Source organism: Primulina huaijiensis, chromosome 3 (assembly GCF_012295235.1).
Source record: "Primulina huaijiensis isolate GDHJ02 chromosome 3, ASM1229523v2, whole genome shotgun sequence".
In the NCBI taxonomy this organism is placed as follows: Eukaryota; Viridiplantae; Streptophyta; class Magnoliopsida; order Lamiales; family Gesneriaceae; genus Primulina; species Primulina huaijiensis.
In genome coordinates, this window is record NC_133308.1 from 25,756,225 (window position 1) to 25,777,406 (window position 21,182).

A 21,182-nucleotide genomic window follows, 5' to 3' on the forward strand; every position below is an offset into this window, starting at 1 on the left:
TTTTTTCCAGAGTTGAGGGGTTAATGCCTCATTAAACGGTGGATTTTTCCATGGACACAAACATCGCTGTGATCATCGGAACTCGGAAGGGTGTCCAAAAATTTATCTAACAAAATAAAAATGAAAGGAAATCGACATTTCTAGGATCCTACCAGCCGATAAATTATTTTACTCTATACATACAAAAAAGTCGAGTATAAGTTAAAATAATCACTCATGCTGTTCATCACAGACTTTACACAAACAAGCACGAAGCAGAAGACAGCAAATAGCACAAGAAACAACATTCCAGAGTCAATGCACGCAAAATACTTGCAAAAAAAATTACCGATTCAAACGAAAACACACCATAAAAAGCACAAATACGTCATCATCGAACAAAACAATAGATTGAAAGCATTAAGATTTTACGGCCGAAAAAATATAAAATCGATGTACGCTCGAGACGAAAAATGAGTGCGAGAATCAGTCAGGAGGAAGACGGAGCACCTCACGGCGGCGATGGCGCAGCAGCAGCCCACGTAGATCGGAGACGGAGTGAAGGAAGCGATACGATAAGTGTACTAAGAGACGCTGTTATATAAAGTGAAGTGGATCCCAAATCGGATTTCAATTCGCTTAATAAAAAAGTAAAAAGCAAATGCTGATTGGTAAGTCAGCAGGGTTTTGGTAATTTGAATTACAGATTTATTTTTTAAAAAAAAAAGAAAGAAAAATATAATTTTATGGTTGTGTTTGGGAATTGTCGTAATTATTGTCATAATTCTTAAATCTCCTAACTATTATTTTATTTTAATAAGGATTTTGTATTAAAATAGTGCATTTTTTTCATCAAATGTGATGACTTTGACCAATCATAGTCTTCAATTATTTTATTTCAAACATTTTGTATCAAAATAGAGCAATTTTTTTTTTATAAAATACGAAAAAACAACAAATATTTACCTCGTCATATTCACATGTTTTTAAGATATTTCTTATTACTTTATTTACAACAGTCTTTTATTATGTCGATCTACGTATACATTTGAAAATATCATTTTCTTAAAAAAAAAGTTTATCAAGGTTAAATTTTTATATAAGTACTGAAAAATTTTAAAAATAAATTTAATTTTTTTATTTTTAGTAAGTTTATTTCTTAAAAAATATTTAAATTTATTTTTTATTCCAAGATACATATTTTGAGTAAACAATTATCACATGGTTGATGTGATTCTACTGGATAACTATTTTATCTTTATTATTCAGAAATTTAATAATTTAGTATTATTATTATTGAATTTTATTTAATTTTGACATATAATAATAGCTTTTGAAATGATAACCAAACAAGGCATTGCTCACTTTCATATTTTGATAATAAATGACAAAAATCTAGCTTTTACTTTTTTTAATTTTATTTTGTTGTTGAACCAAATTTGTTTATATTATGACAATAAATAGGGTGGGGACATTATTAAATAAATGATCCTGCACAAAATTAATGTAAAATTTCACATCCTGTATTGATATTATTTTAATTTGTAGGCACCAAAAGAGTGATTTTCATTTAATATCTTTTACCATTTTATTAAATCTAAACAACATATACAAACTGTTTTTGGTGTTAAGGTGTCCCTGAAATATCTCTCCATGCCTGATATTTTTCAACAAATCATCTCACTCACAATTCTCAACTTCCCCATCACTGCTTACGGTTTTCTGTATTTTCAAAACTCCTTCAAAGCAACAAACGGAATAAACATATAATCTAAAATTAACACACTCAAATGTGAAACGAAAATTAACCAAATAAATCTTAAATATATATTTTTCTTTTTTTATTTATTTTTTAATTCATGGATTAAAATTGCAGTGTCGTCACTCACTATTTCTTATAATTAAATTTTGATCTTTATTTAAATATAAATTAAATGAATTATAAAAAATATTGTACAAGCACGCAACGTGTGCGTCGGTACATAATGAAAACAAATGGGCCATGCATAAATTTATATTACTATATGTTTTCAGCATTCCTTTGAAAAGTTTTTTTGTATTTCTTTGAGTCAAAATTAAAATATACTGAATAATTTTAAGATATATTTGAAATTATTGTTTTACATAAGTGATTTTAGCTCAATTTGATATATTTGAATGCATTTCTATTTCGATGAAGATATTTGGATATAAAAGAATAATTCGATGAACTATTACGAATTCATCTGCAATAACTCCATTGTACATAAATTCATATTAGTGTATCGATGCTCACGTTGTGTGCTTGTACAATATTTTTTTTATAATTTATTTAATTTATATTTAAATGAAAAACAAAATATAATTATAAGAAATAGCAAGGGATTACACGACAATGTTTATATATGAATAAAAAAAATAAATAGAAAAACAAAATATTCAAATAAAAATTGAACTTACAATTTGATTTTTAGAAGTTAATAATGTAGAATNAAATAAAAAAACAAAATATTCAAATGAAAATTGAACTTACAATTTGATTTTTAGAAGTTAATAATGTAGAATAAATATATTGTATATTTTAAAATATTAGAATTAGAATTGAATAGAAATATTGAACGTATATTCAACGTGGAGCCGATGCTTTCCGCGCGCGGGAGAATTGCGAGACCCCATTCCCCGAAATCCAGCAAGGGGACACTCTGTAATCGCATTTCGCCACTCCAACAGATTTCAAGAATCAAGGTCGCGCAGAAATGGTGAGCACTCGTAGCAGAGGGAAAAGTGACGCCAACCCACTCACGGAAGAAGATGGAGGTGGAAAAGGAGGGGAATACGAGGAGTCTCGAGCCCAAAGAATCAAGGAGAACACCGAGAGAATGAAGAGCCTCGGCATTTTCGAGCTCTCCAAGAACCTCAAGCCGTACAAGACGCCTCCTCTGCGCGCGATCAAGGCCCCACGGCCTTTGTCTACTGATCCTCCCAGGCGCTCGTCGCGGTAAAGTGAAAAACCATGGATTTTTATTGTTGTTATTGCTCGAAAATCCTAGTTCTTGATGTGTGTTTGTGAATGGATGCGTGCGTTTAGGTTGAAAGATATGCCTCGAGTGATGTACAAAGACGAGAGACACCCGAAGAAGGAGAAGCTTGTAGTTGAGAGTGTGGAAATTTGTATACCAGAAGGCGAAAACCCTGAAGTTTACACAGAGGAGGACGAGAAGCTGTTGGGGGATTCTGTGGCCAAGTGGACTCTCTATGTTGATGGGTACGATGAAGACGGGCAGCGCATATATGATCATGTTGAGGGAAAGAGTTGCCATCAGTGCAGGTATCACGGTTTTTGGTTGATTTGCTTGCTTGTTCTTGTCGAAGATTAGATTTTAGCCACGAGAATTTCAGATGGTTTTTGGGAAATATGGAACAAACTAAATTCCGTACTTATCTCGTTTATATGATGTTTTCTGTTCATAGAGGGTATATTTTTTCATGATTGATGTACATATAACGCGCTTGAGGAGCCTTGAAATGTTTGCATAATAAGCTTGGCGCACTCCTTTAGTCCTTTACGAACCTCTGGACCTTGCGCATTCGGCATGTGAAGTGAAGAGTTTTCTTTAGGAAAAATTAACTTTTTGAGCATGTGTGAATGTTTAGCGTTTGGTTTAAATCATTATCTGTGTTTAACTTACTTATCTCTGGCTTTAATCTGTGCCTGTAGTCCCGTACCCACCACCTTGAAATTGCTACTATTTTTCTATCTGCCTTAAGGGTTGTTTGATTAGTTGGCACCGATTCGGATCAACATAAGACGTCTAATTTTGCACTTCTAATTTTATTTTGTTTGCCGAATAACGTCCTCAATCGTTCGATGGGGTTGTTTTTCCCATTATTTTTCTGCAACTCCTCATGGCCTGTCCCTTCTTCCCTGTGTCCATTGTATTGGATACATATGAGATTGATTGAGCTTTTGCAGGCAAAAAACTCTGGGACACCACACTGAATGTAGCAAGTGCAAGATGGTCACCGGACAGTTCTGTGGAGATTGTCTTTACACGAGGTATTGTGTAAACAATACCAGCATTGCTTGTCTTTTATTCTTGCTATTCGGTCGACTTTTCTTTTTTGAATCTCCAAGTGTTGAATTTTGATTGCCTCACACATAATTTAGTCAAAGCAAAAGCATTAGAAAGAAGTTGTCAGAAAGGAATTTGATTTTCCTCCCTTTATGCTTTAGTTCATGCACTAACAAGTTTCTCTTATGGATTGAACATCGAAGACTCTGGTTTTGTGTCTGTTTTTCCTCGTCCCTAAGCTGAAATAGAAAAAAAGATCGCATAAACGGGAATTTTACACTCATTTAGTGGGAAGCTAAATTTGATACAAACTAAATGAAGCCAGCTACCATCTGCTTGGAATGTTGACTTGGATTGTACATAAAAATTTGCAGGTATGGGGAGCATGTACTTGAAGTGAATGCAAACTCAAATTGGATATGTCCGGTTTGTCGTGGAATATGCAATTGTAGTCGCTGCAGAAGAGATAAAGGATGGGCTCCTACTAATTCAATCTACAGGAAGGTATATTCATCAAGTTTTTATTCACCTTATGGCTTTATGTGCTGATAGCTCATCCAATATTCTAGCTATATTCAAAAATGGTATTTGATCATCTCTGCTACCTGACTTGGAAAGAGTTAAGGATTCAGGTTGTTGGATTGTTGGTGTTTCTTGGCTAACCAAGATATGATTTTCCGAGTTCAGGTGACGAGTCTTGGTTACAAATCAGTGGCACATTATCTCATCCACAATCGTCGTGGGTCTGCAAGTGTTGAAGTTCCTTCGTTAAGTGAAAATCAAGTTTTTTCGGATGGAAACGAAGAAACCTCATCCGGTGAAGATGATATCGAACTGGATGGTTCTAATATGTCCTAGCAGATATCGATGAGTCGATCATATGGTTTGAACTTTGAAGACAGGCTGGTGAAAATAATGTGGTCATTTACGTAGTACTATGATAAAAATTGTGTAATTTCTGTCATCCAAATTGCTTTTGATCCATGTGTAGGTAGAGAGTTAGAGGCCTAATGAACATGCATGGTCTGCTTTTGAGTTTTGAATGATCAAGAACCCTACTAATCAGGCAAATGGAAATGCTCATTTTGTATCAAATTCTAACTATGTTACTATGCCACATCCGGAGTATATTTTCCGTATGAAACATGGGGTGAGCAGCCTAGCACGTGGAATGGTAAAATTATCTTATTAAACGTATGGTTTAGGGAAAATTGTTTTCCCATTTCTATATATGAAGTTTTGCTATTTTTGTTCATTCTGTTGTAAGAATTGAGTTATAATCTCATAACTTTGAATTTATGATAATTTTAGTGCTTTGTTTTGTAATTTTAGTTTTTGTTTTACATTAAATTTTTTTTTGACAGGAAACGTAAGTGACAAGTAAAAAATTATTAAAATTAGGAAAAAAAGACAACAAACTAAAACTGAAAATCAAAAAAAAAAACAAACAAACAAACATAAAGAACCAAAGTTGAAATTTTTCATATGGTAGATGTAGATAATTTGATTTTTATAACTAAAGTATTCATTTTATGTAAATTAAATTGGCCACTAATTTTATTTCTTGATTAATAGAAAATAAATATTCATAATAATTTGTAATGTATAATAGTATAATTATCTCAAAAGTTATGCCATTATTCCCTTAATTTTTCTCAACCGTCAAAATTTCAATAAATATAATTTAGATTTAACAAGATCGGAATAGCGTCGAGAAGGGAAAGAGTGTTGATATCGGTGGTAGCCGTATCATTAAAAATAAAAAGTGTTGAACCGTCTAACGGAATAAGATCCGTGAGACGGTCTCACATGAGATCTACTCATAGTATAATTATCTTAAAAGTTATGCCATTATTCCCTTAATTTTTCTCAACCGTCAAAATTTCAATAAATAAAATTTTGATTTAACAAGTCACTGAATAGGAACAAAAACCAAAGCCATTGTCCAGCTGACATGTATTTTGTTTTTTAATTTTTATTAACTATTTATTTAAGAAAATGACATCTTTAAAATGAACACGATTATTTTACAAATTTCTCCTCTAAAAAATGTAGACAAATTATTGCTCAATTTATTTAACTTAATTTAAATAATTAGTTGACTATGGAATTATAAATTTAATCCTGATTAAATTCACAATCAAATAAAATAATTGGATGGGGAAACTACTGGAAATATTCAGGAAGGAGAGTGATTCTGAAACTGTTCAGGTATGGAACTGTGCAGTTGAGGATGACTTAAAAGATTTGATATGTACTACTCATATTAAAAAGGTGCATTTTCTTTTCGGTAGCTCATCACATATCAACTCCAAAGTTAAACGTGCTTGACTTGGTACAATTCTGGGATGAGTGACCTCCTTAAAAGTTTCCTAGGCTGCGTGTGAGTGAGAATATAAGCAAGCTTGAAAAACTCGTCTTGGTACAGTGAGGACAGTCGTCGAATCTGAGGCATTATAGTTGGTATCAGAGCCGACCTCTCCTAGTACGGTGTGGTTCGGGAACGAACCAAGCGAAAGCTGGTGGGCATTTTCGAAAATCCTCTCCCTCAAGCTATCAAAATTCGGCCACCTCAATTTAAGGGTTTGAGCCGTCTTTTGGGTTTTTGATCTCAAACGTAAAAATACTTCTAAATTTCTAGTGCGATTTAGAAGATGAACAAACCATACAATCATGGATTTGATAGGAGGATTGAAGAAATGATATTTTCAAGAACATTCGTAGGGAATTTCAACAAGAACTATATCCGCTAATACTTAAATAGTTTGAGTTGAGTGAATTATTCACTAAAGTTAAATTTATTTACATCTTATGAATGTTTGTTTAATTTAAAGCATACGAGTGTCCAAGATAATATGTGAATGTCAAATTAAAATTTTTAAAACTTCCGTTGCGATTTGAACACAAGAAAACTGATTACCCAACATATTCTTGTCCAACAGAAGCTGGTCAAGGCATTGGGTGGATTAAAGTTTCTACCTGAATCACTCACGGAAGAACAAAATTATAAAAAAATGAAATTCGTGGCAGACTTCGTCCGGAAGTTAGAATACTAGATACGATCTGTAAAAGAATTGTGTTTTCCCCAAATATCGATTAATTAAACTCTTTTAGTTTAATCAATTTCAATTATGATTAATACTTGATAACATGGTGTCATTAACTCTAGATACAAACTAATATTGTCTGCATTAATTTCAGTCAAATAAAATGTGAAGATAATATCGATGATTTTAAAATTTAAATTAAATATTCAATATAGTTATAAAACTAATTTAGATTTTTAAAAATATAAATAGAAAGAAAACAAATACATCCCTCTTATTCAATATTTAATAATATTTATTTATGATAATATAATATTACTAAACTGAAAGGAACTTATGAGTGAGGTGTCCCTTTAGCCGTACGACGTAATATAGATCGATCCAACTAAGCTCACTCTTTTTATTATATTTATTTTATAGAGTATAATATAATATCCAAAAAAATGGAAGATGAAATGACTATAGAACCCTTAGTTTGACAGCTGGCATTTCCATTTGAAAGTTTCAATTGGGCGTACATGAAAATTTGGAATTAATTTCTATCATTCTTTTCGAAATATTCAAATCCCAGAAGGCCATTTTCGTCAAATCACACCACCCATATATAATACTCAATAATTTCTATTTAATATCGGCTTTCTTTCCTAAATAAACAAAATTAATTTTAGAAGTCTACTTATATACTTCCCTACAAAATATTTACAATACATAAAATATGTAGGTATACGACGTCGTCATTAAAAGTTTTGGTATAACCGGTTCGACCGATAAAAGATATCGAGTTGACGAACTTTCATGAAAAAAGAAAAGCGTCTCGATTTGTTATACTTCGACGAACCGGCCGATTTTACTATTTTTTAAAATAAAAAACCATAGAAAGTCTATTTATTGTATATAATATTTTTGTATATTATCACGAGACCCGAGGAAAAAAAGCAAAATAATATACAAAAGGACAGAAAAGCCCTGAAACTTCTCGTCTTCCCTCCCAAACGCCCTCGTTTCCACCTACCCCTCTCCCCTCCATATTTTTCTGTACATTTTTTTCATCCAAATATTGATCGTAATTTGTTCTTGATTTTAATCTCACGCTCTTCAAATTCGGCCGTCCGATAGGAGACATACCCCAGATCCGAGACTTTGGTTCGAGGAATCGTGTCACACGCGCCGAGATCTGACCGGAGAAAGCATGGTGGTGAACGGGAGGCCGATGAAGAGGGCGGTTAAGAGGAGGGTGACGGCTGAGATCAGCGATTTTCTCACCTTCCCAACCGCTGCCGAGAGAGCCTCGCTGGCGTACGGAGCTCCCTTCAGGATCGCGGTCAGGGAGCTCCTGACGAAGAACGCGCTCCTACCGCCCCCTTCATCTCTCTTCCCCCACCTTCTGACGTGGCAGGTCCTCTTCCGCGTGGGAGACATCGTCGCCGACGACTGCGGGCCGGCCGTCGTCCGCCTCGATGTCGTGGAGGAGGACGTCGCCAGATCCAGATCCGTTTACTGTGACCAGTGCCGTGTTGTGGGTGAGTCTCCACGCGGATTCGAAATTTCTCGATTTCTTAGTATAGTGACTTTAATAATTGTTTGTATAATTTCTAGAAAATGTGAACAAAAAATGCATAATTGTTTGTATAATTTCCAAAATAACGAGACAAAAAATAATATATAATAATATTTTGTTATAAATAATAAAAGAATGTTGTAGTTAATTTTTAATTTTCGTTATTTATGAAATGACATTATGAAGTAGAAGGTTAAGAAATCGCCTTTCTGGGGTCCAATACCGTCCTCGTACATATGTGGATTGGCCTTTTTACCCTTCCAAATAGTCGCTTGTGACCTGTCCAATCTTTGACTATTAGTTTGCATTATGACAATGACTAAATTAGTAAAAATATAATGTATATTATTATTATATAATTTATATAATAATAAAAATGGTATATTTGTTTTTGTTTTTTTGCAGGATGGAGCAGTAACCCAGTTAGCGCAAAGCGATACCATTTTATAATAAAAGCAGATGGGAATTCAATCGCTGGCTATAATAAGACGTGTGCCGGTTGCGGGGATGCTCTTCTTATGACAGATTCAAGGTTACAACTCCGCCATTTGGATGTTGTGGACGATTCTTGGAAACATAGTTGTTGTCGTGAAAACTGCTTTATTATAATTAATTTGGATGGGTTTTTGGAGTTTGTTTTCTACTAGTGTGAACCCTTTGTGGAGTTGGTTTGATTTGGTTTATGATCTTGATTAGTCCCATGTTGTGTATATTGTAGGTTTTTTAGATAAAATGATTTGGTTCCGTTCATTGGATGATGTTTCTTGCCATCATGGTGTTTGTTTATTGTGGTCATTCGGGATACTGATTTAGTCTTGAGTTGTTGTTCCTACAGGTGTAAGTCGTGCAACCATGTGATGACTACTGAAGATGTTGAAGACTGGATGTATCACCAGTTGGAGAATACCTCGCATCTGTTACATGGTGTCATTCATGTAAACGGCTATGGGCATCTACTTAGGGTCAATGGTAGAGAAGGTGGCTCCAGGGTGCTTTCGGGTCGTCATATAATGAATTTTTGGGATCGGATTTGCGGGATGTTGGGTGTAAGGTTTGGATACCCTCTTTTCGCCATTCTTTACTATGACAGCATTTGGATCGCTTCAAATGCTATTTTTTTTTCTAGTTGGAAGATCATTTGTTTATTAAAATTTGTGATGCGGCATTTGTAACTTGGTTTCCCTCATGTATGGACAAGCAGAAAAGTGAGTGTGATGGACGTGTCAAAGAAGCATGGGTTAGACTTCCGGCTGCTTCATGCTGTAGTCAAAGGCCATCCATGGTACGGAGATTGGGGCTATCGGTTCGGTGCTGGTAGCTTTTCGCTGACTATGGATGACTATAAACTGGCTGTTGACCACCTTTCATTTTTGCCTCTATCCTTGTTTCAATCTCAAGGACGCAAACCTCGAACACGGCTGCAGGATTTGATTGCATTTTATCAGTCCATTTCAGAGCGGGAGCTTGTAAATATTGGAGATCTCTTCTGTTTTTTGATTAGCTTGATCCATGATGGCAATCATACTTTTCATGAGGCTGACGATTTTCCTTGCAAGAAGCCCAAAACTATAGACTCTAGAACTTTGTGTTCATGGACTATAGTTGACATTAGGCGAGTAGAAGAAACCATGTTCAAAGTGTTGCGCGCTGTTAGCGCATCCACTTGGGTGAGTTGGCGTGCTCTTAGAGGTGCTGTTTGCAAAGTGGGCAGTCCTGAGCTTTTGGATTACTGCCTTAAAGCGCTCAAGGGAAAAGAGGCCGCTCCTGGCATGGTTGTCAATACCCGGAACATTGATAGTTCTGGTGTCATGGAATACAGGTTAGCATTCTTCAGTTTCAGTTTTTTCCTGTATTAAAGGTATTGTTTTTGTGGGTGTATATATGGGTTGGGCAAATGAGGATCAACTCACCCTCTTCATTTGATTCAGGCTCGAACCAAGGACCCTACTTATTCTTGACGACAACACGTCAATGGACAGCTACCGAATTGCTAATCAACCTTCAAAGGAATGTCTTTTGCGGGATCTCAAATTTTTTTACGAGTGTATGCTTCACCCGGAAACAATGGTGACTCATGTGCCTCCAGCTCGAAGAAACCTTGCATGTGCATCAGCTACAAAGATTCTCGACTGCAAGCAGTTTGTGAAAGATTATATACCAGAGGGTATTCTATCTGTTCATAAACCAAATACCATCATGATTTTCTGCGAGGTGGACCTCATTGAAGAAACCAAGGAACAGAACCCCAATCCGCCACCCGAATTACTACTACTCTCTTCTGATGCCACCATTGCCGACCTCAAGCTTGAAGCAACAAAAGCCTTCCAAGACGTATATTTGATGTTCAGAAGGTTCCAGGCTGATGAACTTGTGGGATATAGTGGGGTTGATGAAACCACCCAAATCAAGCTATTGCTAGGATCTACTCAGTTTGTCCGGATTCGGGGACATTTCCATGGCAAAAGTGTATTGAATAGGTTTAGGACAGAAAAGGGAGTTGAAAGATGGACGGTGGACTGCTTTTGTGGTGCTAAAGATGACGATGGGGAGAGAATGCTAGCTTGTGATGTCTGTGGAGTGTGGAAGCACACCAGATGTTCAGGGATTCCAGACTCAGATGCCGTTCCCGCGAAGTTCTATTGTCAAAGATGCAGACTTTCAGCGCGAACTTAACAAAGGTATGTCAGGGCCAATTCAAGTAGGTGGCGAATGATGCTGCATTCAGGACAGTTTGGGATAAGCTTTGACAGACGCTGGATTTCTGTGACTTGTAAATGTATGTTTTTTTTGTTCCTTCACTCTTGGTCTGGTGAAATTTTGTACATACAGAAAGGACAGGGCCTTGAGCAAGAGGACACTCGCTGAATGTTGGCTTTTCCCCGTGAAAGTATTCTCCCCGTCATTATATTGTATAATATATTGTATCGTTTGCACCAAAACTAAGCATGAAACAAATACAACAATACCGAGGCGACATCGTTGATAACAAAAAACGATAAGCATTTAACTTAACAGGCATAAGCATAACCCTATAATGCCACAACACCCGCATATAAACTTAACATCGTCAAGAAACAGATATGGTTTATGGTGATGATGATAAGTTTGAAACACTGACTCAAAACTTACCCCAGGAAAGCAGTCCATCTCAAAGGCTACGTGACTATGCGCTTAAATTACATCTCCAATAGCCACATGAAGTACTGCTCATGATCCTCAGAAATTCCTGGGCATTAACTTCACCGTCACCTGTGCATTTCACATGAAATAAACCAATATACCTTCAACAAGAAAATAAAAGGTGAAATAAGAAAAGTACGGAGCCGGCATCTTATACATCGACTGCAAAGTAATTTTTATAAACCACGCAACGAAAACTTATACATGAAGTTTCGAGCAAGAGCAGAGACGAAGTATTTATTGAGGAAAAAACAAGTTCTTTCTTTCTTTTTTCTGAGGATTGCTCAGAAAATTATCGAACACACAAATTAATCCATGTGCGTGTGAGAGGGAGGGAGATAAGAGATACAGCCGGAGATAGAGAGATGAATCTACAAAAAGTAATAAAAATAAACAGTAATGGACTCATCCAAGAAGAATATACCTACCAACTAAAATTAGAAGAAACCAAAAAATAACCTTTACAATTACCCCACACCCTAGGGACTACAGTGCATGAATCAGCTGAACTAGATGTTTAACTTTGAAGCTGGACTTCATAAACTGTGGAAAGCAACTAATCCAGGAGAGTGTCCATGTATTGATTCATATGTGATTGATGCATGAATAATGAAAAAAAATAAAAAGAGGCAAGACTCTACATGGGCAAAGAACTGAGATACCAAAATATTTCAAATTCAATTCTGCAATGCAGGTGGAAATAAACCAAATTTACGGTCTCTATATGCTTCATCAACCGTGTCTTGAATCTCGTTCTCCGTGAAATTTACATTCAATTCCCTCCCTATGCGCTGAATATCTGCAAAATAAATCTTCCCCTGCAGTCAGATAATGAATAATTAGTTATTAATCGGAAGAAGTATCACAACGTAAAAAACCCAGCAACTCACGTTTTTATCTTGGTCTATTATATGAAAGACCTCCGTGAGTTTTTCTTTGATACCCATTTCCACAAATTTGGATGTGATCATGTGAAAGAATTCATCAAACTCGATTGCACCACTTCCATCCTTGTCTACTTCAGCTATAATTTCGTTAATTTCCTGAGAAACACTCAACTGTTCAAAAACAATCTGTTTTTTTTCCATAAATGTTTAACATTAGGAGAACTGTCGTTTGGGGGATGGGAGTGTCATATCAGTAAAGATTAAGAGCACATTGAGAAAATTAACGCAAATCCGAAAGCCACAACCTCCCTCGTTTCTTTATCAAGAGGATCCGTTCGTAGATACACATCAAGTAATGGTTATCCTCTACTTTCCAACTGCAACAAATAAATATTTATCCTAAAAAACATAATCATTAAGTCAAATTTCGTATTACTGATTATCTCTTCTGACATTTCAAAACCAAGATACCTGAAAAGAATCAAGAAAGTTTTATTTTCACTTCCAGCATATTCAAAGTATCGTTATGTAAACACTCATACCTCATTGCAATATTCAACTCTTTGGCGTCAATGCTACCTGTAGAGTGCAATGTTAATAAGAAAAAAAGACAGACTTGAAAAAAAGTTGCATTTCTCTCTTAATTCTTTATTTACTTCATTACCGGAGCCATAGGTATCGACATTGGCAAAAGCTTTCTTCATCTCCTCTATTTTCTGTGGAGTCACCCCGTGATGGGATCCTCTGGGTTTGTCTTCCCTGGACATCACTTTGTAATTTGTTGACTACGGGAAAGGGTACCAAATAGAGTTATAGAAATACATGAAAGCATGCGGTGAGAGAGAAGATGGGAAGAAGTGGTGACATAAGATAAGAGATGAGAAAGATTCCGCCCATGATGAGATCGGGAAATAAAACTTCAAGTCCCTAAATGTTACAGAAGTATGAACAGCAAGCCGCAAAAAAACTTGCAGAAAATTATGGCAGTTTGTATATATATCGAAAGCAATCTACAATCTCATCAGCAGCCAATTCCCTTGAAGTGTTGTCCAGGCAAAACATCCATCGTATGGGTGATGACCCATCACAAGCCTCAACAATTAGTTCTCAGTTTCTCAGAGTAATTTCGTTTTTCTGCTTTTACAGGCAAGTAGCAAAGCTCAGAAAATGACAAATGTTTCAATAAACATAGATGGATTTAACTTTCTTTTAGTGATTCACATAATCGAATCCACATCCATTAAACCTAATTCCCTTCACTGGTATAACATCCCATAGTTGCCAAAGTGAACTTAACTTGACGTCAACTTAGCATTAGAAATCATTACATGATAACTATCCAATCAGTGAAACATCTCGCTAGTATGCAGGAATACTAATGACGATATGACTTAGTTATTTCTAGGAAATCCACAAAAGCAAAAGTACCCGGATAATAAGCGATCAGAAGAAAAAGACTGTAAAATAGAAGCAAGAACCGCATAAATTTGAAAAATCCCATAAACCCTAATCTAGATATAAAAAAAACACGATAGATGAAAATGACCGAAAACTATGCAGCGTGAATATTCTATTCTGCCATGAAAGATCGTAGATGGTACTGATGTGTTACCATATCGATCCGCTGTAAGAAAACGATCTCCGATTGAGCAAATTTGTGCAAGGCCTCTTCACAAATTGATCGAGGATCAAAACCGTGTGGCTTGGCACTAAGTTTGCAGGTTGAGATGAGCGCTATTTTATAATTTTGGGCACTCTTCCGTGTTTGTGGTCGACGGAGTGTTTGGTACAATGTGAGTCTAAGAAGTGAGATTTCGTTACAAACGAGTATTTTAAAAATATTTTGAATGAGTGTAATATGTGACCGTCTCACGGATCAAAAGATCGTCTCACATAAGTTTTTGTCATATATTTTATATTTAAACTATTATTTGGATAAGTTTTTTTTAAAATGTTTTTGAAAATTAGTGTTAATAAACTGTTATAGAACACAAAACCATTGTGATTTATTTTTTATATTTTAAAATATAAAAAAATGAGTGTTAACCGATATTAAAATATTTTTATAAAATAGTTGTTCAACCATCTTCTTGATTATTTTTAATTATAAAATTGTTTTTTAAAATAGTTATTGTTTACCTTTTCAACTTTAAAAAAAATTTATAGAATAATTGTTCAAACATATATTATACGTAAAACAACTTTTAAAATATTTTATAAAACATCTTTATAAAAAAAATTATAAATACTTATCCAAACATAATCTGATCTCAAATATGATACAAATCATAGTCTATGTTTAATTATTTATATTAAGGAGTGTTTAACATTAGTTTTTTGAGCATGATATTGAACCAAGTAGTTTTTACATAAAAATTTAAAAGTCATATTAATTTAAATATCTTTTTAAGAATTCTTTTTGATAAATAATTAAAATAAATTATATATGGAATGTTATCTACACAAATTTTTCATCTATTTTGTTTTTTTTTTTAACACAAGTTTTATAATATCCTCGAATGAATGCTAACACACCTTTATTATTGTAAATGACTTAATCGATATATGATCCAATTTAAAAATCACTTTTATCATTAACCATAGATTACTTTTTAAGTTCAATTAGATAGACATATTTATTTTCAATATTATTTTATTAATTACTTTTTTTAAAAAGAATATACTTATTTAAAATTAATATTATGATAATTATCACAGTCTTTGTATTCAAATATTAGAACTATTAATTAATACAAAAATATCTCAATAGATAAATTATACACCCAATCATAATATATTTTAATTATACATAAAAGCATATAATAAATTTGGAGTTGATTTGTAATTAGTGTTGGCTTCTTTCAACAGAATGTTGTGCTCAAAGTTCTTGGAGCTTGTGGCCTTCAAACTATTCTCCCATCCCCCTTCGACGCTATTTACATACCACAAAATGAATTATTAGTACCACCACAACACAAGTAATTTTGCTGGAAAAAAGGGTCCTTTTATGCAAGCAAAATGGAAAGATGGAAAACAGTAGATTTAACCTACAAGCACAGAACATAGAAGGGGGACATTCATTGAAAGAAGTCTACGACATATAGCTTTCTGAAATCCTATTTCCAGTGATACAAAAAATTATCTTGAGAATAAGGTGTTCGTGATATCCAAGAAAGATTACAAACTATATCGACAAGAATCCTATTCGTGCGGCGGATCAACAATATAATGACCGCTCCACATTCAAATGTATTCGAGTTCTATAGCAGCCATACGAAGGCTAGTTATGCTTCAAAATTTTGGAAACAGAAAAAATACATCCACTTGCACATTGAATTGAAATCTATTTATCACAGTTGTCTCTTGCATAAACCTCCAGTGATTTGTTTAGCCAACCTCAAATCAAAAAATGAATACGGCGAGCCACTTTTTGCCTCCACCAGTTATAGCTGGCTTCAAGGATTCAATAGTAGAAATAATCGCCATAATCAGAAAATGCATGAAAGCACTTGTTGCTATCGGCATCTAAAATGTTCCAGCAAGAATAAAAAAAATCTAAATTAGATTATCCAGCTATCCTGATTGAACTAATTTTATACATATCACAAAAATTGACAGGCTCAAAGCATTCAGGGGTCACATCAAACTAATAACATTTTGAGAAGAACAGGGACAATGAAGACAGAAATCGGTTTGTGTAGAAAAGGGGGGAATTACGGTATGACCTAATTCGAATAAGTTGGCCTAGCACACCAAGCTTCAAAAAACTAATTGAGGTTGAATAGAGTCTGCTCTGGATTCATTTTCCTCTTCATGTGGAGATGTTCAAGGTAGAATACTTTGATACCTTGAAAAAAACAGTTTCCTGAATGAACAGTTAGTGTCAAATCACAGCACACGGATTATGAATTTTCAATTTCAAGGTAGATGAAATTTAAATACCTGATATTTACGGACACATTATTTGTTCTTGAAAGAAAGGAAAGACAGAATAATGACACATTCGTCTGCAAGAACCATTTGCACATCCAGTACTATTTAGGAAAGACAACTAGCCCATTCGACAAAATCTTCATTGTATCCTTCACTGAAAGAACAAAAATTCTATGCTTGAGGTAAACGATCTCGGTTCCAGGCCTTTTCGTACAGAACATGCATAATCTCTGATCACCATTTTTATGGCCTTTATCCTCATACAATTTACAAGACACCAGACTGACTCAAGCCAACTAAACTAATTTTTACTTCCAGGTCATAAGAGCATGTTAACAACGCTTGCCCTGCCGGAATGCTTGATGCTAGTCCAATGTTAATTGCAGACACTTAAGTTATTCACAAAAGTAAGTTGATGAGCGATGTCTAAATTGAATAAAGCAATGCGACATGGTCATGACAGAAAAAAAATGGCAAGATCATTGGTAAATACAATTTGGAACCTTAACAAAACAATCACACCTGCTCGCTCTTTTCCTTCTCCAAGCTATTTAAGACCAGATGCAGCATAAGATCTAAGTTTCTTGAGGATCCTCCTCTCACAAATACGGAGCCTCAGAGAATGATACAACTTATGCTCTGTGGCTTGACAACTCTCATCAAATGACTTTATATCATCCTGCAAAGAATTTGAACCGTAAAAGTGTTCTCGAGCATCTGCAAGTGACAAAAGAGCCTGGCAAACATTTCGTGTTAATAACAACTCCTTGCTTAATTTCGCTGCTTTTACAATTAGAAAATTATATTTTTCCAAAACGTGTCTGCTTGTAATTTGTTTCGAGTTTCCCACAGCCAATAATGCAAGCTCAAGTTCATGATAGACTTCCTCAGGTAACAAGATTATGTTGAGTAAAACTAACAACTCTACTTGTGGTTCCCCATGGAATGATATTTCAAAATATTGGGAGTTTTGACTATCACATCCAGAATAGCCCAACGTCCTCCATAAAGACAATCTTCTTCTGCTATGGCGACACGAAAACACTGCCGAACTCCACTGAAGTACAATTTCAAGATCCATGTTCAGAATGTCGAATGGGTTTTCGTGTTCCGTAAACCCATATCTATGCAAAAGCGCAGCATTGCTCAAAGATCCATAGGTATTAAAGACCTGAAATGCATTAAACAGAAGCAACATCAAAAACTAAGCGAAATCCCAGATTATAATAAATGAAATAAACATTAGAAAAAAAACTGCTGCATTCCCAGGTTTGAATTTCATTCGACACCAAGTACAGTAGAAAGTAAACAAATGTGTGGACAAGGCTGAGAAGCTGGGCAGTGGAAATCTTAGGATGTTGTGTTCAAATTATGGAAAGTTCAACTTTAGCCTCAAAATAAATGTATAAAAGACCAAACGAGAATAGCAATCAGCAGTAGTCCCTACCTCAGATCCAGAAATTACATCTTTACAAGTGATCATTTGCATAACCATCACGTCATTTCCTGAAGTTGAAGATGATTCAAATTCTAGTTCGCTCCTAAAACCTCCCATTTCCGAATGACAATCCTGAGCCATGGGTTCATCATCTCCGTTATTTTCACCATCAGAATCTCTCTTTTGATTGTCAGAGTCAATATCAGATTCTGAATAATAAGATACGGATGTAAAATGTACATCCTCAGCTGCTGTCTTGTGATTAAAGCTGGTCATGGCACATAGCAAACTCATTCCATTAACAAAGAAGGAGATAACATAAAGTTCTTTCAGCTTTCAAGGCAATTCTAATAGAAGAAAGATGTAACTAAGCACATAGAATTTAGTACTGGGGCTAGAACAAGAGAACAAAGAAAACACTATCTAGGAAAGCTGTACATTAACTCCACAAGCTCTTAACATTTTGGTATTCCTTTTCTCGATGTCAAAGTATTTTGCTAGTTTGGAATCGATTCTTCTTTAAGTGAAATTAATCCAGTAATGAACAAGTTTGGCGAAATCTCATAGATCGATAGTTGTGCAAAATCTGTAGACATTTCGGACTTGGTGATCATGATTGCAATAGCATGGTTAGATTCTTCTGAACGTACATAAATAGATATCAATTGGAGCTATATGTTGGTTCTGTGTTACTGAAATAAGTTACTGAAAGATATCATGAACTGTTTGTTGGACAAGATGTCATATTCATTTATTCCAGAGAGCATCAAGTCCCACTATATTCTATTTTTATATATAAAACATTGGAATGTGAACTTTATTTTATCAAACAAGCCTTTGAAAACCAGACTAGCAGACTCACCAAACATAATTTCTACATGTAATTCATAAATATTGTATTCAGTTGTGCTAGCAATTAGTAACATAACTTACAGATCTGCCAGAGGAACCATTCCATAACCATGATACTCGTCTATCTGGAAGGACCTTGAAGCAATCAGGCTCTTCGCCGCTAAGTATTCATCCACTGAGAAAAAATCGGGATTCAGTTTCAGGGAAGCTGAACCCAGAAGGGGTTTAATACACTCCTTCCAATCTTGATACACCAAAGCCTTGTCTTCTTTAACTATCTGCCAAAAATTTAACCCCACAATGAAATCGGTAAACTGAAAAGCATGTACGCACAATGGAAAGCCAGAGAGGCACCGCCGCTGACCTTGTGTATCTCAGTGCCGCACAGGAGGGAATCGATTTCCGTGAGGGACCAAAGCAGCGGAATGGGCTCTCTGGAGGGCAGTATCTGTAGGTATTGGAACCATTTGGACTGTGGACCGAGGCTTCTCTCGTACATCAGGGCCACGGACAGGCCCAAATAGCCGCCGAGCTGAGCTTCTTCGATGATGCGGCTGGCGGCCGAGGTCCTTACGGTGAGGCAGCTCCTCTTCGGAATGGTGGCGACGACGTCACCCTCCATCAAATCACACGATGCCTTGACCGAAATGGACGGTGCTCCTCCGCTCTCTACTGATAGGGAGATGTGAAGTGCGTCGCTGCATTCCACTTCCTCGTGCTTCATCCACCGCTTGAATCCTCTCATCCTTCTGCAATTAAATGATTTTCAGGTTTAATAAGCATACATTTGAAGAGCTTCAATGCATATGAAACACTATCAGTTTACCTGGCGGCCGCCATAGCAAGCGGGCGGTACGGCGGAGACAGCAGTTGACTAAAGAACGCTTGGGAGAAACCTGCCTACATACAACACAGGCCCCACTTACGTACAGGTCGGATGTAAAATAAAACATGTTTGTTAATCTTATCAAATCAAGATCAAACTCTATTTCGAGTTTGAAAAATTTATTAAAATCAATTTCAAACTTAAGGATATTCGGCTCATTATCTCACAAATATATTTGAAAATAACTTCGTGAGCTTGAGCTCGGCTTGTTTAGGTAGCTCATAAGCTCGAGCTCGACTCGTTTAAGTGGCTCGTCAGCTCGAACTTGACTCATTTGTTGAATTGACAAATAAAAATATTAGTACTAATGTCAATGGAATGAATTGAAGTATTAAAATAATGAAATTATTGCAATGTTATTTATATGATGATATCAGTACATGACGAATATTTGTTATCCGTATGTTATATATATTATTTTGGGATGTTCAATAATATATCGAGTTTATGTTTTTTTTAGTTGTTATTTTTATCGTTTTGGTTATTTATGAATGAATTTACATTTTTATGTCTGATTTAAAATTAGATTATATATATATATATATTTAATTTTTAACAAGTTCGAATAAAGCTCAAACTCAAATTCAAATCTATGCTTTACGAGCTAAAAAACGAGCCGAGCTCAAGTCAGACTTGTTTAACATGGTAAACGAGCTATTAATGAATCAAGCTCGAGCTCGACTTGATTAACACGATAAACGAGCTTTTAACGAGCCGAGATCGAGCTTTTCTCGAGCTTAGTATTTTCAAGACATACCGAGTTCGAGCTCGATAATAGAAGTTCGAATTGAGCTCGAGCCTCAAAAAATTTTAAACGAGCTAAGCTCAAGCCTGATATTATTTGGTTTGGTTTGGATCGTGAGTAGGTCTATTGTGAGACGGTCTCACGAATCTTTATCTGTGAGACGGGTCAACCATACCGATATTCACAATAAAAAGTAATACGCTTAGCATAAAAAAATAATACTTTTTCATGGATGATCCAAATAAGAGTTCCGTCTCATAAATACAGTCCGTGAGATCGTCTCACATAAATTTTTGTCTTGGATCGTTTATTTCCCTCTAAACAAGTGATTCTATGGTACAACTGATAACCTTTGATGTGTATTTGAACAAAATATTTTGAAAACAAAATAATATCGGTTTCATATATTTGTCGTGAACTCATCGATACCTTTAAATTAACTTCAATTAAATAAAGAGTCTCCTTCCTTGTAGTATTGTTTTAATAATTGGATATTATCGAATCGAGTTAATTTAAAAACAATTCAAATAATCGAGTTTGTTGTCAGATCGGAAAAGAATTGTATTTATAAAATAACAATATAATATAGTGAATAATATATTTCAAATTATAAAAAAGTTTAAAT

The 21,182-nt window shown here is 35.1% G+C and overlaps 4 protein-coding genes across 27 annotated transcripts; 2 read left to right on the plus strand and 2 right to left on the minus strand.

Moving 5' to 3' along the window:
• The first annotated feature begins 2,583 nt into the window (after positions 1–2,583).
• Positions 2,584–5,330, plus strand: LOC140974081 (uncharacterized). Of its 3 annotated transcripts, none has more exons than XM_073437303.1 (6): positions 2,584–2,956; positions 3,047–3,286; positions 3,932–4,015; positions 4,406–4,535; positions 4,719–4,937; positions 5,023–5,330. In XM_073437303.1, the coding sequence occupies exons 1-5, from the start codon at positions 2,715–2,717 to the stop codon at positions 4,887–4,889; spliced, it is 867 nt and encodes a 288-aa protein (XP_073293404.1). In that variant the 5' UTR covers positions 2,584–2,714; the 3' UTR covers positions 4,890–4,937; positions 5,023–5,330. The 3 variants fall into 3 exon arrangements, with proteins under 3 accessions (XP_073293404.1, XP_073293405.1, XP_073293403.1); XM_073437304.1 differs by having other exon boundaries at positions 4,719–4,914; XM_073437302.1 differs by having other exon boundaries at positions 4,719–5,330.
• A 2,657-nt stretch (positions 5,331–7,987) lies between these two features.
• On the plus strand, positions 7,988–11,551 carry LOC140974080 (PHD finger protein At1g33420). Its single transcript, XM_073437301.1, has 5 exons — positions 7,988–8,598; positions 9,042–9,168; positions 9,472–9,687; positions 9,838–10,455; positions 10,565–11,551. The coding sequence occupies exons 1-5, from the start codon at positions 8,268–8,270 to the stop codon at positions 11,307–11,309; spliced, it is 2,037 nt and encodes a 678-aa protein (XP_073293402.1). The 5' UTR covers positions 7,988–8,267; the 3' UTR covers positions 11,310–11,551.
• LOC140974082 (probable calcium-binding protein CML13) lies at positions 11,479–14,495 on the minus strand. 15 transcript variants are annotated; one of them, XR_012174720.1, is made up of 6 exons: positions 13,368–14,495; positions 13,246–13,282; positions 13,009–13,102; positions 12,707–12,859; positions 12,532–12,634; positions 11,479–11,885 (listed from the first exon to the last, which is right to left on the minus strand). XR_012174720.1 is itself a non-coding variant. In XM_073437312.1 (6 exons), exons 4-6 carry the CDS (start codon positions 12,902–12,904, stop codon positions 11,800–11,802), a joined length of 387 nt encoding a protein of 128 aa, XP_073293413.1. In that variant the 5' UTR covers positions 12,905–13,102; positions 13,246–13,282; positions 13,368–13,488; positions 14,316–14,495; the 3' UTR covers positions 11,479–11,799. The 15 variants fall into 15 exon arrangements, 10 of the variants coding, with proteins under 10 accessions (XP_073293413.1, XP_073293415.1, XP_073293410.1 ...); XM_073437312.1 differs by having other exon boundaries at positions 12,707–13,102; positions 13,368–13,488; positions 14,316–14,495; XR_012174719.1 differs by lacking the exon at positions 13,009–13,102.
• Positions 14,496–16,188: 1,693 nt separating this feature from the next.
• LOC140974083 (ribosomal lysine N-methyltransferase 3) lies at positions 16,189–19,848 on the minus strand. Of its 8 annotated transcripts, none has more exons than XR_012174725.1 (7): positions 19,753–19,848; positions 19,291–19,675; positions 19,008–19,204; positions 18,084–18,342; positions 16,646–17,807; positions 16,429–16,550; positions 16,189–16,228 (listed from the first exon to the last, which is right to left on the minus strand). XR_012174725.1 is itself a non-coding variant. In XM_073437319.1 (6 exons), exons 1-5 carry the CDS (start codon positions 19,764–19,766, stop codon positions 17,184–17,186), a joined length of 1,479 nt encoding a protein of 492 aa, XP_073293420.1. In that variant the 5' UTR covers positions 19,767–19,848; the 3' UTR covers positions 16,189–16,228; positions 17,140–17,183. The 8 variants fall into 8 exon arrangements, 3 of the variants coding, with proteins under 3 accessions (XP_073293420.1, XP_073293419.1, XP_073293418.1); XR_012174724.1 differs by having other exon boundaries at positions 16,429–16,568; XR_012174723.1 differs by having other exon boundaries at positions 16,189–16,550.
• Between the last annotated feature and the right edge of the window lie 1,334 nt (positions 19,849–21,182).